The following is a 12926-nucleotide window of genomic DNA, read 5'->3' on the forward strand; positions in this document are numbered from 1 at the left end:
TCCTGCTTTACTCTTACCCCCCCAGCGTCATAATGGCCTCTGGTTTCGGTCTCAATGGCGGTATGTGGTGCTTCTTCTATGACTCTTGACTGCCAGGGTCGCCTCAATTGATGATTCCCGGCAGTCACGGTCACACTACTACGTCCATGCGGACTTCCCGGCTAATGCTCCCGTGATTGTCTAGGTCCCTCGCGCTGCTACGGTTTCTGGCAAGAGGTTCTAGGATGCTACGTCGTCAATGCTGGAGAGGGTGAAGTCGGCAAGAAGAAGTGCATGCCCGCTCTGGAGGATTACTACGAATGCCTGCACCACCGGAAAGAGGTACGCCCTTTGCTCTGGGATTTCTTCGGTTCGATTTGTCGATGGACGGCTGTTCTGCGATATTCGAAGTGCTGGTGTGATGGTCTGACTGTTGCCCTATAGGCTCTCCGAACGATGAAGATGCAGGCCGCCTACCGCAAGGCCGAAGCCGCACACCCCCGTGAGAATGCGCCCAAGGCAGAACAGATCCGCAGTTTGGGTCTGTTAGGGAAGGAAGAAGAAGCGTCTGCGTTGCTGGCCAAGTCATAAGAGGGAATTGTACGCATATCGAGGGGTGCGGTTACACGTTTGTTGTCTTTATACTACTACCAGTCATGCTGTCGCTTTACTCAATGGAGTTTCCAACTGTACAGGAATAAAGCTTCCAGTTTCCGTTTCTACCACCTACGAACTCTGAGCTTCGTGCATTTTCAGTCGGATGGTCTACGCTTAAGACCTTCACGATTGTTTCAGAAGTCGAGCTCAAGTGCCACCGAGGTGTTTAGTGGGGGATAGAGGATCGATGAGGTGGTAAATCCCGGTCTAATGCTCGATGGAACGGCTTATATAAATGTTTCTGCCACCGTAGAGTTGAAAAATCCAATGCAGCCATTGATCATAAAGTATGACGTCCATCTGTGTAGAGTACACTACGCGAATGAACTGAAGTCAGGTAAATCCGATTAGAGAACTTTGAATCAACAGCCACACGAAACAATTAGTGAACGAGAAAGCTAGCCTGTCTAGGGGTATCCCTGAAGTAGTGAGAGTGTCGAGTACGCAATCGAGGTAGGTAGTACCTTATACCTAGGCATTGAGAACTGCCACTGATGTCAAAACATAGGTAGGTATTGAAACGTTGCATGGTACGGAATACCTAGTATCGTCAGGCATTCTCATGAATGATACCTGACTTGTCAAACTGAGGAATCCTTCAAGTACTCAACGAAGTTCAAGTATGCACATGAGGCGATCTGGCATTTCTTGGCGTGTTGTCGGGAGATTAAACAAGCTCTGAGGTGATTTATTAGGTTGGATGTGAGCTAGATAACTATCTACGGCACCCAATGAAGTATATTTTGATGGAAGTGTTCCTGCAGAGGGCTTTGCTAGGGAGAGAGGTTGAAGATATGAGTGTCAATCTCTTCTTCTAAATGGTATAACTCCGAGGCCCTCGATACCCTGACCATGTCACCGTAGAAATCTGGTTGTCCATGATCCAAACAGATCATCATGGCTCTTTGCGGTGTCTCATTTGCAGGAAATTTCACGGCCGTCGATCCAGGCGAGGGATAGTCACGTGACAGCAAGAAAACCTTTACGGGAGTGGAGGCAACTAAGCCTGTCTGGTACTAGCGCGCATGATCCAAACATGGGCAGGCGCGCCCAGCCAAAGATGCCCCCAATGATATAAACAGCCTGCGTGACCTCGAGAGGAGAAAAAAAAGGTCGATGATCCAAGACGGACAGAAACAGAACCAAAAAAACAGATACGGGACAGGACAACCTAGTTAAGGAGCCACGATACCTATCCCCTATACCTACAGAACAGCCACACATTGCAGGCAAGCAAGCAATACAACCAACATCACTGTCCTGTCACCGTCTTAGCTCTTTTCTTTTCTTTTCTCTTCAGTTCTCTTTCTATTCATACCTTACTTCATACCCGAGTATTATACTCTCCACTCTCCTGTTCCTCAATTTCTCCATTCACTTCTCCGTCGATGGCTGTGGCGCGGGTGTAACGACCGCGTGTATTTTACCATACCTCCCTGGGTCTCCGTTACCTGCCTACTTCCTCACTTTGGCGTCTAGGGAGGTATTCTCTTCGTCATCTTCTTCTCTTCTTGATTGTTTTTCTTATGGAAAATTTTTTATACCCTACACACATAATCTTTAACGATTACAGCTCCCTATTCCTGATTTAATCTCTTATCATATTTGCGCCTACATCAGAAGTGACGGCCCGCCATGACTTCCAGGTAAGTGATCGTGTCCGTCATAATCTGGGCGTTTCCGTATTGTATACAACATGACGCTAACCGTTTGCGTTTAGACTTGATCGGCTTGTCACGTGAGTTTTCTCGCCAAGAGCCTCTTCTTCGCCAACTGACCAATTACCTTTGCAGATTATTAGAGACTGGCAGTACGCCTCTCATCAGAAACACTGCCGCCCAGCAACTGGCAGATGTGCAAAAGCAGCATCCAGACGAATTATTTAATCTACTCGGACGTATTCTACCCTATCTTCGATCCAAATCTTGGGACACCAGAACCGCTGCAGCCAAGGCGATCGGTCTCATTGTCACCAATGCAGACACGTTTGATCCTAACCGGGATGACGGCCAGGAGATCAAGAAGGCTGAGGATGACGATCTCGATGTCGACATCAAATCAGAAGAGGAGCTGTCCTCCCCGACGGACGACTCGCTGCTCCAACTCGAGCGTCTCGATCTCTCCTCTATCCTGAAATATGGAAAGAGACTACTCGGCAGCGCAGGCAAGGAATATGAGTATTCTCTCGCCGCTATGGATCCTGCGTCCCGACTGCAGCACCAAAAGAAGACCTTGACCTCCCGCTTGGGTCTCGCTGGGGAGTACATCGAAGAGGACCTGATCAATGACAACGACCTGGTTTCGAAACCGGTTCTGAAGGAAGAGCCATCTTTCCTTGCCTCCCGAGAGCACAGCGTTCAAGGCGCTGCCCAACCTCTGGCGTCGCCGATGGAACCCACCAATGGAGAGGAGTCGGGCTTGAGCAAACGGCAGCTTAATCAACTAAAACGAAAGAACAAGCAAAGTGCCAGAATGGGTGCCAACAAAGTGCGTGTGGTAGACCTATCCTCGCGGAGAGCGTCGGAGAATGTGACGACGCCTTCGGTCGCCACACCTTATCCCATCAAATCAGAAAATGGAGAAGAGCGCAATGGCGATTCCAAGCCAGATTATTTCTCGTTAGACCGACCCGCCGGCGATGATGATTCGAAGATAGTCGCGGAATTCAAAGGAGCCCCGGTTCCGGAGAATCCATTACTCCAGCCAGAGCCCACAGAAGAAGGCTCCAATCCGAACTGGCCTTTCGAGCTCATGTGCGACATCCTCATGGTCGATCTTTTCGATCCCAACTGGGAGATACGTCATGGTGCTGCGATGGCTTTGCGTGAAGTCATCCGCGTCCAGGGTGCCGGCGCCGGTCGTGTGCAGGGAAAGAGCAGGGCTGAGAATGATATATTAAATCGCAAGTGGTTGGATGATCTTGCGTGCCGACTCCTGTGTGTGCTCATGCTCGACCGCTTTGGTGACTACATCTCAGATAACGTCGTAGCTCCCATCCGAGAGACCGTTGGTCAGACACTAGGTGCACTCCTGTCTCAACTCCCATCACGGTCGGTCATTTCCATCTACAAATGTCTCTATAGAATCATCATGCAGACTGATCTCGGCCTGGAACGACCTATCTGGGAGGTCTGTCACGGTGGCATGATCGGTCTCAGGTATCTAGTAGCGGTTCGAAAGGATCTGCTCGTCAAGGATTCCAAGCTCATGGATGGCGTTCTCAAGGCGGTCATGAAGGGCTTGGGGGATTACGACGACGATGTCCGTGCCGTGAGCGCGGCAACGCTCGTTCCTATCGCAGAAGAATTTGTCAAAACCCGTCAAAGCACTCTGGGCACCCTGATGACCATCGTTTGGGATTGCCTTTCGAATTTGCAGGATGATCTCAGTGCCAGTACAGGTTCAGTCATGGACCTTTTGGCGAAGCTCTGTACATTCCGAGAGGTTCTCGATGCGATGAAGGCCAATGCAGCGGTCAATCCGGAATCGTCGTTTGGTAACCTAGTTCCTCGCCTCTACCCGTTCCTACGACATACCATCACTAGCGTCCGCTCCGCGGTTCTTCGAGCCCTTATGACATTCTTGCAGCTCGAGGGCGAGGGCACCGACGAGTGGGTTAACGGAAAGGCAGTGCGTTTGATCTTCCAGAATCTGCTAGTGGAGCGGAACGAGGGCGTTTTGAAGCAGTCTCTGCAGGTCTGGTCAGAGTTGCTAAGATCTCTGGAGACTCGCGGTTTCTTCAAGTCAGAAAGCGATCTCCTAAGTCATATTAAACCCCTTATCTCTCTAAGTATGGGTCCTTTCGGTGTTCCGCGATACCCGATTCCTATGGACGCTTCTTTGTTTATCAAACCCTCGGGTCTGCCTTTTCCATCAAGCGCGGCGGCTCCTGCCAGATCATCTCCCTCTAATAACGCGCCGGAAGGAACCAAAGGTCGTCGGCGTAAGCCCGAGAAGAAAGAAGCGCCACCACCTTCTGCCCACAATGTCGACGGACACATGCTCCAAGGCGACATCGACCTTGTGGGTGCGGATACCATGCTGAGATCGAAGATATATGCCGCAAGAGCCCTCGGCCAGTTGCTATTTTTCTGGGACAAGAACCAGCTCCCGAGTCTCTGGCAATCTATCTTGGAAGGACTCAACCATACGGCCTCGACATCGCAACTCTCTTCTGCCATGATAGTGGAGGAGTATGCCAAGCTCTCTGGACCTAGCGGCAAATATGCCTCTACCTTGTGCGAGCAACTGCGTCCAGTCATCGAAGGCGAGCGTCCTTTGTGGTATAGTGACATTGCTTGCTACCTTCAAGTTGCTCGAGCACAGTGTCACTCCCTTTTGAACACATTCCGCGATCACGCACATGTCCCTGGCTCAAGATTGCCTGTCCTCGCTGTCATTGTTCAGGGCGATGCCGAGGCTGGACCCAGTGCGTTCTCTCTGTCTGACGCCGAGAAGGTCATCGGGCCAGACTTTGAGCGACTCAAGAAGAGTCTGACTCCGGCTCAGCGCATTACCGCACTCCAGGTCCTCAATGATACTCGCGCAACGGCTGAGAGCGCCATCAACGAGGCCAGGAATGTCAGAGAGCAAAGAGACATGCGTGTTCGGGCCGCCGCGGCAGGCGCTTTGGTTGCTTTGAGCGACATTCCCAAGAAACCAAGCTATATTATCAAGGGAATGATGGATAGCATAAAGAAAGAAGAGAACGCGGAACTGCAGCAACGCTCTGCCACTGCTATTGCCTCCCTCGTTGAGTACTACACCACTGCCACGAAGCGGGGACCCGTCGACAAAGTTATCGGCAATCTTGTCAAGTACTGCTGCGTCGATACTTCCGAGACCCCCGAGTTTCACCACAATGCGACTCTCGAGAAGTCAATCCTGTCGCTTCGTAAAGAAGAAGATCGGCGCGATCATCCAGATGCTGCCAAGTTCGAGAGAGAGGCCAAGGAGGCACGAATCATGCGACGTGGCGCCAAAGAAGCTCTCGAGCAGTTGGCCGTCAAGTTTGGTTCCGAGCTCATGGTCAAGGTGCCTAACCTCGCTTCTCTGATAGAACGACCATTGAAAGAGGCTCTTGCCAGCGACGAACTTCCGGCAAGCATTCGTGATCCCGAAAACGAGCTTGGCCAGGAAGCCGTGGATGGATTGTCCACGTTGCGTGCCATCCTGCCCAAATTCCATTCGGGACTTTATCCATGGGTGGTCGATCTCATGCCACTTGTAGTCAAGGCACTTCAATGCAAGCTTTCTGTCATTCGATATGCAGCTGCCAAGTGTTTCGCCACTATCTGCAGCGTCATTACCGTCGAAGGCATGACCATGTTGGTTGAGAAGGTCCTGCCCATGATCAACAATGCTCTGGATGTCCACCACCGGCAAGGCGCCGTCGAGTGCATTTATCATCTGATTCATGTGATGGAGGACGGCATTTTGCCTTATGTCATCTTCCTCGTCGTTCCTGTCCTGGGTCGGATGAGCGATTCGGACAACGACGTAAGACTGTTGGCCACAACGTCTTTCGCAACCTTGGTGAAACTGGTTCCGTTGGAAGCTGGAATCCCTGACCCACCTGGTCTGTCAGAAGAACTGCTCAAGGGACGTGACCGGGAGAGGAAGTTCATGGCGCAGATGTTGGATGTACGAAAGGTTGAAGAATTCAAGATTCCCGTGGCCATCAAAGCGGAGCTTCGACCTTATCAGCAAGAAGGTGTCAACTGGCTTGCCTTTCTCAACCGCTACAACCTTCATGGCATTCTCTGCGACGACATGGGTCTTGGTAAAACTCTGCAGACCATTTGCATTGTCGCCAGTGACCACCACCTGCGGGCGGAAGAGTTCGCTCGGACTCAGAAGCCCGAGGTCCGGAAACTTCCCTCTCTGATCGTTTGTCCACCGTCTCTCTCCGGACATTGGCAGCAAGAACTGAAGCAATACGCCCCATTTCTCAACTGCGTCGCTTACGTCGGTCCACCTGCAGAGCGGTCAAGGCTGCAAAGCGTCCTTCCCAACGCCGACATCGTCGTGACATCCTATGACATCTGCCGCAATGACAACGAGGTCCTCAATCCGATCAACTGGAACTACTGTGTTCTGGATGAGGGTCACCTTATCAAGAACCCCAAGGCCAAGGTCACAGTTGCAGTCAAGCGTTTGCTTAGCAACCACCGTCTGATCCTTTCAGGAACTCCTATCCAGAACAATGTGTTGGAACTGTGGTCTCTCTTTGACTTCCTTATGCCAGGTTTCCTCGGCACAGAAAAAGTCTTTTTGGATCGGTTCGCCAAGCCCATCGCGGCCAGTCGCTTCAGCAAGTCGTCTTCCAAGGAGCAGGAAGCGGGAGCTTTGGCGATTGAAGCCCTGCACAAGCAGGTTCTCCCCTTCTTGCTACGTCGACTCAAGGAGGAGGTCCTGAATGACCTTCCGCCCAAGATCATCCAAAACTACTACTGCGACCCCAGTGAACTCCAGAGGAAACTGTTCGAGGATTTCACCAAGAAAGAACAAAAGGCTCTCCAGGATAAGGTGGGAAGTTCCGAAAAGTCCGACAAGGAGCACATATTCCAGGCCTTGCAGTACATGCGTCGTCTTTGCAACTCGCCCGCGCTTGTCGTCAAGGAAGGTCACAAGCAGTACAACGAAGTTCAGCAATACCTCGCCGCCAAGCATTCCAACATTCGAGACGTTGCCCATGCGCCTAAGCTCAGCGCATTGCGCGACCTGCTCATTGACTGCGGTATTGGTGTGGACCCGCCGAGCGAGGGCGATCTGAGCGGCGCCAGCTATGTCAGTCCCCACCGAGCCCTAATCTTCTGCCAGATGAAGGAGATGCTGGATATCGTCCAAAGTGAAGTGTTCAAGAAGCTTCTTCCGTCCGTTCAGTTCCTCCGTCTCGACGGCAGCGTGGAAGCCACGAAGCGCCAGGACATTGTCAACCGGTTTAACACGGATCCCAGCTACGATGTGTTGCTTCTGACGACCAGTGTCGGTGGTCTAGGTCTGAACTTGACCGGCGCCGACACGGTCATCTTCGTGGAGCACGACTGGAACCCGCAGAAGGACATCCAAGCCATGGACCGCGCCCACCGTATCGGCCAAAAGAAGGTCGTCAACGTCTACCGTTTGATCACTCGCGGCACCCTGGAGGAGAAGATCCTAAAGTAAGTCCCCAAGTCCTCATCTGATCGCTACACAGAAACTCGTAATTAACCATTTGCTCTAGTCTGCAACGATTCAAGATCGATGTCGCCTCCACAGTGGTCAACCAGCAAAACGCCGGCCTCGGCACAATGGACACAGACCAACTCCTCGACCTCTTCAACCTAGGCGAAACGGCCGAAACGGCCGAGAAGCCCGGCGACTCGGCCGGCAATGAAGTCGACATGGTCGACATCGACGGCAACGTCAAGGAGAAGGGCAAGAAGGGCTGGCTCGACGACCTCGGCGAACTCTGGGACGACCGCCAGTACCAGGAGGAGTACAATCTCGACTCTTTCCTGGCTACCATGAAGGGCTGATCAGCCATATTACTGTCCAGTTCGTGGCCATGCATTTCACTCTTATCCGTCTTTTGGGTTGCGGCCGGTTTGGGCGTTGTGGTCTTTGTTTTTCTTTCTTTCTTTCTTTCTTTCTTTCTTTCTTTCTTTCTTTCTTTTTTTTTTTCTTCTTTCTATTGGCGTTGGGCTGGCTTGCTTTGGATGGTCCAGGTACCTTAAAACGAGACGAGACACGAGACATGGAGGATAGACACACGACGCATGGAACTGAACTCTTCTCTCTTTTTCTTTCCTGTGTGTTTCACTATGATGATTTGTCCCTTTTTCTTCTTTTTATCTCGAGCCTTCTAATTCCCTGTACTCTTACTCCAGCTGTTCTGTACATATTCAATATCTCCACGGTTTACGATCGCATTATGATTCTTCTCTCCTACTTTACTCAATAGAACAAAAGAGTCAATGGTATCGGTCCGTAGACCTTGAACTTGGCAATTCCATTCTCATACTTGTACAGACAAAAAGGAACAAGAAACAGTCTGAGCTTGAGCTGGTGGTTATCATACTTTCAATCACAGTCGATCAGCCACATCCAGGAAAATTCGAAAAAAGAGTAAAAAAGAAAAAAGAACAGACGCCGTCGTACGCCGGTTCATAGTCCCAGCATTTCAAATGCATTCCAAGCGCCTCATATGAACCGAGAGGGAAAAATGCAGACCACTGAATGAGAAAAGTTAGATACATTAGGCAGCAATGCGACTGTACGATCGTAAGCACTGTAGAAGCTTCAATGGGGTAAATGAGCATGGCCATCTATGCGGGGTCAGAACGTTCGTTAAACAGGATACATGCAGTCATCGCTCAACGACGGTTCTTGGGCTGAGCGAGCATGTTCAGGCGACTGATGCTGAGAACACCGCGGCTCTTCGCTCTGGCGCTGGCGGGTGTACCCGTACGGCTGGAGATCGAGGAAGTGCGGACAGGGGTGTGAGTACGGGCCTTGGTAGGGCTGAGGGCGGCAGGAGCCTTTACGGGAGATGGAGCGCTGAACTTGAGTCTCTTAGCGCTGCGAGCATCTGAAGTGGAATCGGCAGGAGGCACATTTTCGGCGTCCACTTCGTCATCAGTCGCCTCGCGGTGTCTCTTCTTGTTACCAATGCCATGGGGCACACCAGCAATGTCAGGTAAGGTGGCTGACTTCTTATTGCCAATTCCGTGCAGCACACCAGCAACATCGGGAAGAGCGGCCAACTGAGCGTTGACACTCGATGGGCGGACATGACGGATGGTTGGAGTGCCATCCTGAGTGGATTTGATAGCAGCGGCAGAGGTCTTCTCCGGTGTCAGGACGGGCAATGTGGGATACACAACGTCCGACGAGGTACCGGAAACAGACACGGTGATCTTGGACGGAGAAGGAGATGGCAGGTCTAGCTCGCTGTCGACTTTAGCGGCTGGAGACTTAGTGGTGGGAGTAAACACTACCCGCTTCTTGGGTGAAGGCGTCGGAGCGGGCTCTTCGGACACCGAAGGCTCACGAGAGGCCCCGGGAAGGAAGTTGGAGGTGAAGTCTGGAGCGGCCACATGAGTGCCTGCAGCGATCTTCGTGGGGTCTCGGGAGAATAAGGGCTGATGGCGGCGAAGAATGGATTTGAGACCACCCAGTGTGGGCAGGTTGCTCTTGATACGCGGATTGAAATCGGTCTGGGGCGTGCGTGGGATGGCAGCAGGCTTCGAGACCGGAGAGCGTGCCAGCGAAGGGATCATGCTGGTCCGAGGTGGTTTGAGGCTGACGGACGAGGTGCGTGCAGCAAAGGATCGTGTGGGAGTCATCAAGGAACTGCGAACAGCAGATCTAGGACGCGGAACAGCCGACTTGGGAGTCTTGTCTGCCTCGGTGGTCGGGCGCCAAGTCGAAACATCGTCAGTCTTGTCATGCTTGACACGTTTCGCACCGGGCGCGGCTGGGGCAGGAGAAGGCTTCGCGGTCGACTTGGGAGGCGACTGACGGCTAGACTCAGCTTCATCAAAGCCCGCTTTCGAGTTTGTCCGCTTGAGTGTCGTCCCAACTGGCTGGAACCGGCCTGGTGCGGCTCGGAACGCGGAGGGATGGTTGGCGATGGAGTCCATCTTCTTGAACTCCGCCATGTGAGCGCTGCTAAAGCGGCCGGCCTTGCCCTTGGGCTGTGCAATGCGGCGGATTCTATCGTTTAGCCCTTCAGCGCCACGGTCCGCAGCATCTTGCTTATCTTTTTCCAGAACCATTTGGGCCTTGATCTTGGCGACATCCTCACGGACGCTCTCCATGAGTTTCTTTGCCTCTTCGCTGAGCTGAGACTCTTGGCAGGCGAATCTGAACTCGAAACCGGGAGTGCCGTACTGGCTCAAGGGGGAGGCCTTGGCTTTGCTGGGAGTATCGTGGGCCACGGCTTCCCTCACCACGTTTCCGTTCGCATCTTTCTTGACAGGGTTGAAACCCAGGATCAGACCTGAGTCCACTTGCTTCGTGGTACTCTGGTGAACCTTACTCGGATGCATCTCGTCATGGGATGGACGGGTTATGGCACTAGTTGGGGTTTTGGCACCGATCGATTTCTTCGCACTTGAGGGGACGGGCGTTCTGACACTGGATGACTTGATTGGAGTCTGAATGGATTTGGTGGGCGTTTTGGTGGTGGTATGAGATTCGACATCACGCGCTTCGTCGCGTTCCATCACAGCGGGAAGCTTCTTCCTCTTCTTGCTCCTGTCTTTGTTTGTGGTATTGTTGTCGAGATCTTCGGTGGTGTTGACATTGATTGTCTCAGACTGAGATTGCGGTTCCTACAGTGAGAAGCGAGGGTTGTCAGTACTATTGATATGTAAGGGCACACCAGCTTCAAAGACCGCTGGTGGAAGTTTTTGATAGCTTCAGGCGCGTCGCAATTGCCAAGAGGGAATCCCACCTCGGATGACGCCTTTTGGTCTCTGAGGCGGGCGGAACGGCGAACCGCCATGATTGTGGATAGGGAGGTAGATCCGACAACAGGAATCCGAGATGGATACAATGGCTAAAAGAATGACAATGGGACTAAAAGGGAAGAAAGGAGGATATTGAGGAAAGGGATGGATAGCTGAGAGCGCAAGGGAGTTGAAGCTATTCTGGAAGCGAAGTGTAAACAAAACAACAAAACGCAGGCGGTGAGCCTTTTTGACGTCAGTTGCTTCGTCCCACTCGATCACTCCATCACTCCATCACATCACCAGCATTGCCATTTGCCACCATTCTTCACCTCTCTAGTCCATCATGGGCTGACATGATGCAAGAGTCAGTCGATCATAATCTGTACTTGCAAATATTGTTCTCTTTTGACTCTAATAATTCGATCTGTGAGACCACTAATAACAGAACTAACCGACAATCTAGATACACGTCTATACTCCAAACGGATAGGTCTCGTCCTGTCCCAAAGGAGTCTTTGGTTGCACCTTCTCCAGTGGTTTGACAGCTTCACTTTGGTCGAACCAGATATACGCGTCGAATTGGTTGTGGAGGTACGCCTGCGAGTAGTGCGAGATGCGCTCCGTGTCCGGACGATAGATGACCCCAATGAAACGCTCCAGGCGGTTACTTTCAGCAGCCATAGCCCTACGCAAAGCAGGATCGATGCGGTCCGGGCGCAAGTCAATCACAAAGCTCGGGATCCCCGTATCGTGGGCGATGATCTCCCAGCTATCATCACGAGACGGCCGCACCTTCATAACCTCCATATCCTCGTCCCATTCGTGGGCGGCGGCCACAGTGCCTGTGTGCGTGCCGCATCCGAGGATTGCGACATGCTCGCGGCTATAATTTTCACGGATCAGCTGGCCGATATTGACCTCGTTGCGGCGCGTGCCCATGCTGGTGTAGCGCGCGTCGCCGCAGTGAGAGTTGTGCGCCCAGACGATGGCCTTGGCGTCTGCGGGCTTGTGCCGGAACAGCCGTCGCAGAGTATCAAACATGTGCGTGTCGCGCAGTGTCCACGAGGAGGCCGAACTGTAGTACATGGCCTTATAGTACCGCTCCGCGTCGCGGACGAGAAACGCGTTCTGCTCGCCGCTGTGGAACTCCTCCCCGTCACGCACATCGTGCTGTGCGTATTGCAGCCGCTTCTCCAGCAGGTCGTGCAACATCTGCAGCACCTTACTCTCGCAGTCCTCCATCCCCCGGAGCGAGGCCAGGCCGTACGCGGTCGGCTCGTCCACCCAGGGCTGGAGGCAGCCGTACCGGCGGCGAGCCTCTTTGCCCGCGGCTGGATCCACCCGGTCCAAGTAATCGATGACGGCGCGGATCGACGCGCCCATGCTGTATAGATCCAAACCGTAGAACCCGGCCTTCTTCTCTTCGGGCAGCTTGGAATTGTGGTCGCGCATCCACTCGACGAGATCCTGCATCTCGCGGTTGCGCCACATCCAGGTGGGAAACCGCTTGAAGGGCTCGTAGTCGCGGGCCTTGCCGCCAACGCCCGCCTTGGGGCCGGGACGCTGGCGGACGTAGCGATCGATGGCTTCGGCGTCGGGCCAGTCCGCCTCGACGGCCACCATCGTGTAGCCATGCTGCTCGATGAGCCGCTTGGTTATCTCCGCGCGGGCGGCGTAGAATTCCGACGTGCCATGGCTGCCGTCGCCTAGTAGGACGACCTTGTAACTTCCGAAGCTATCAAAATGCGAGCCGAAGCTGGGGTCCGCGATGGGGGGCAGCGGGCGGGCCGCTTGGTTGAAAAGTTGCTGGAGTTGCGCCATGGGCCGAGAGCGAGTAAAGAATCGTTGAAC

At 52.9% G+C, this 12926-nt stretch overlaps 4 protein-coding genes across 4 annotated transcripts; 2 read left to right on the top strand and 2 right to left on the bottom strand.

Moving 5' to 3' along the window:
* Positions 1-32: 32 nt before the first annotated feature.
* Positions 33-570, top strand: CDV56_103975 (uncharacterized protein; the record flags this gene model as incomplete). The annotated part of the gene is made up of 3 exons (XM_026757594.1): positions 33-60; positions 185-321; positions 424-570. 3 exons carry the CDS (start codon positions 33-35, stop codon positions 568-570), a joined length of 312 nt encoding a protein of 103 aa, XP_026615822.1.
* Positions 571-2271: 1701 nt separating this feature from the next.
* CDV56_104210 (DNA-binding ATPase) lies at positions 2272-8156 on the top strand (the record flags this gene model as incomplete). The annotated part of the gene is made up of 4 exons (XM_026757829.1): positions 2272-2282; positions 2357-2374; positions 2430-7799; positions 7862-8156. The coding sequence occupies 4 exons, from the start codon at positions 2272-2274 to the stop codon at positions 8154-8156; spliced, it is 5694 nt and encodes a 1897-aa protein (XP_026615823.1).
* Positions 8157-8993: 837 nt separating this feature from the next.
* On the bottom strand, positions 8994-11128 carry CDV56_104815 (uncharacterized protein; the record flags this gene model as incomplete). Its single annotated transcript, XM_026758434.1, has 2 exons — positions 8994-10955; positions 11006-11128. The coding sequence occupies 2 exons, from the start codon at positions 11126-11128 to the stop codon at positions 8994-8996; spliced, it is 2085 nt and encodes a 694-aa protein (XP_026615824.1).
* Positions 11129-11546: 418 nt separating this feature from the next.
* On the bottom strand, positions 11547-12896 carry CDV56_105031 (putative erythromycin esterase; the record flags this gene model as incomplete). The annotated part of the gene is made up of 1 exon (XM_026758650.1): positions 11547-12896. The coding sequence occupies one exon, from the start codon at positions 12894-12896 to the stop codon at positions 11547-11549; it is 1350 nt and encodes a 449-aa protein (XP_026615825.1).
* Between the last annotated feature and the right edge of the window lie 30 nt (positions 12897-12926).

Source organism: Aspergillus thermomutatus (genome assembly GCF_002237265.1).
Source record: "Aspergillus thermomutatus strain HMR AF 39 chromosome Unknown NODE_56, whole genome shotgun sequence".
Classification (NCBI taxonomy): Eukaryota; Fungi; Ascomycota; class Eurotiomycetes; order Eurotiales; family Aspergillaceae; genus Aspergillus; species Aspergillus thermomutatus.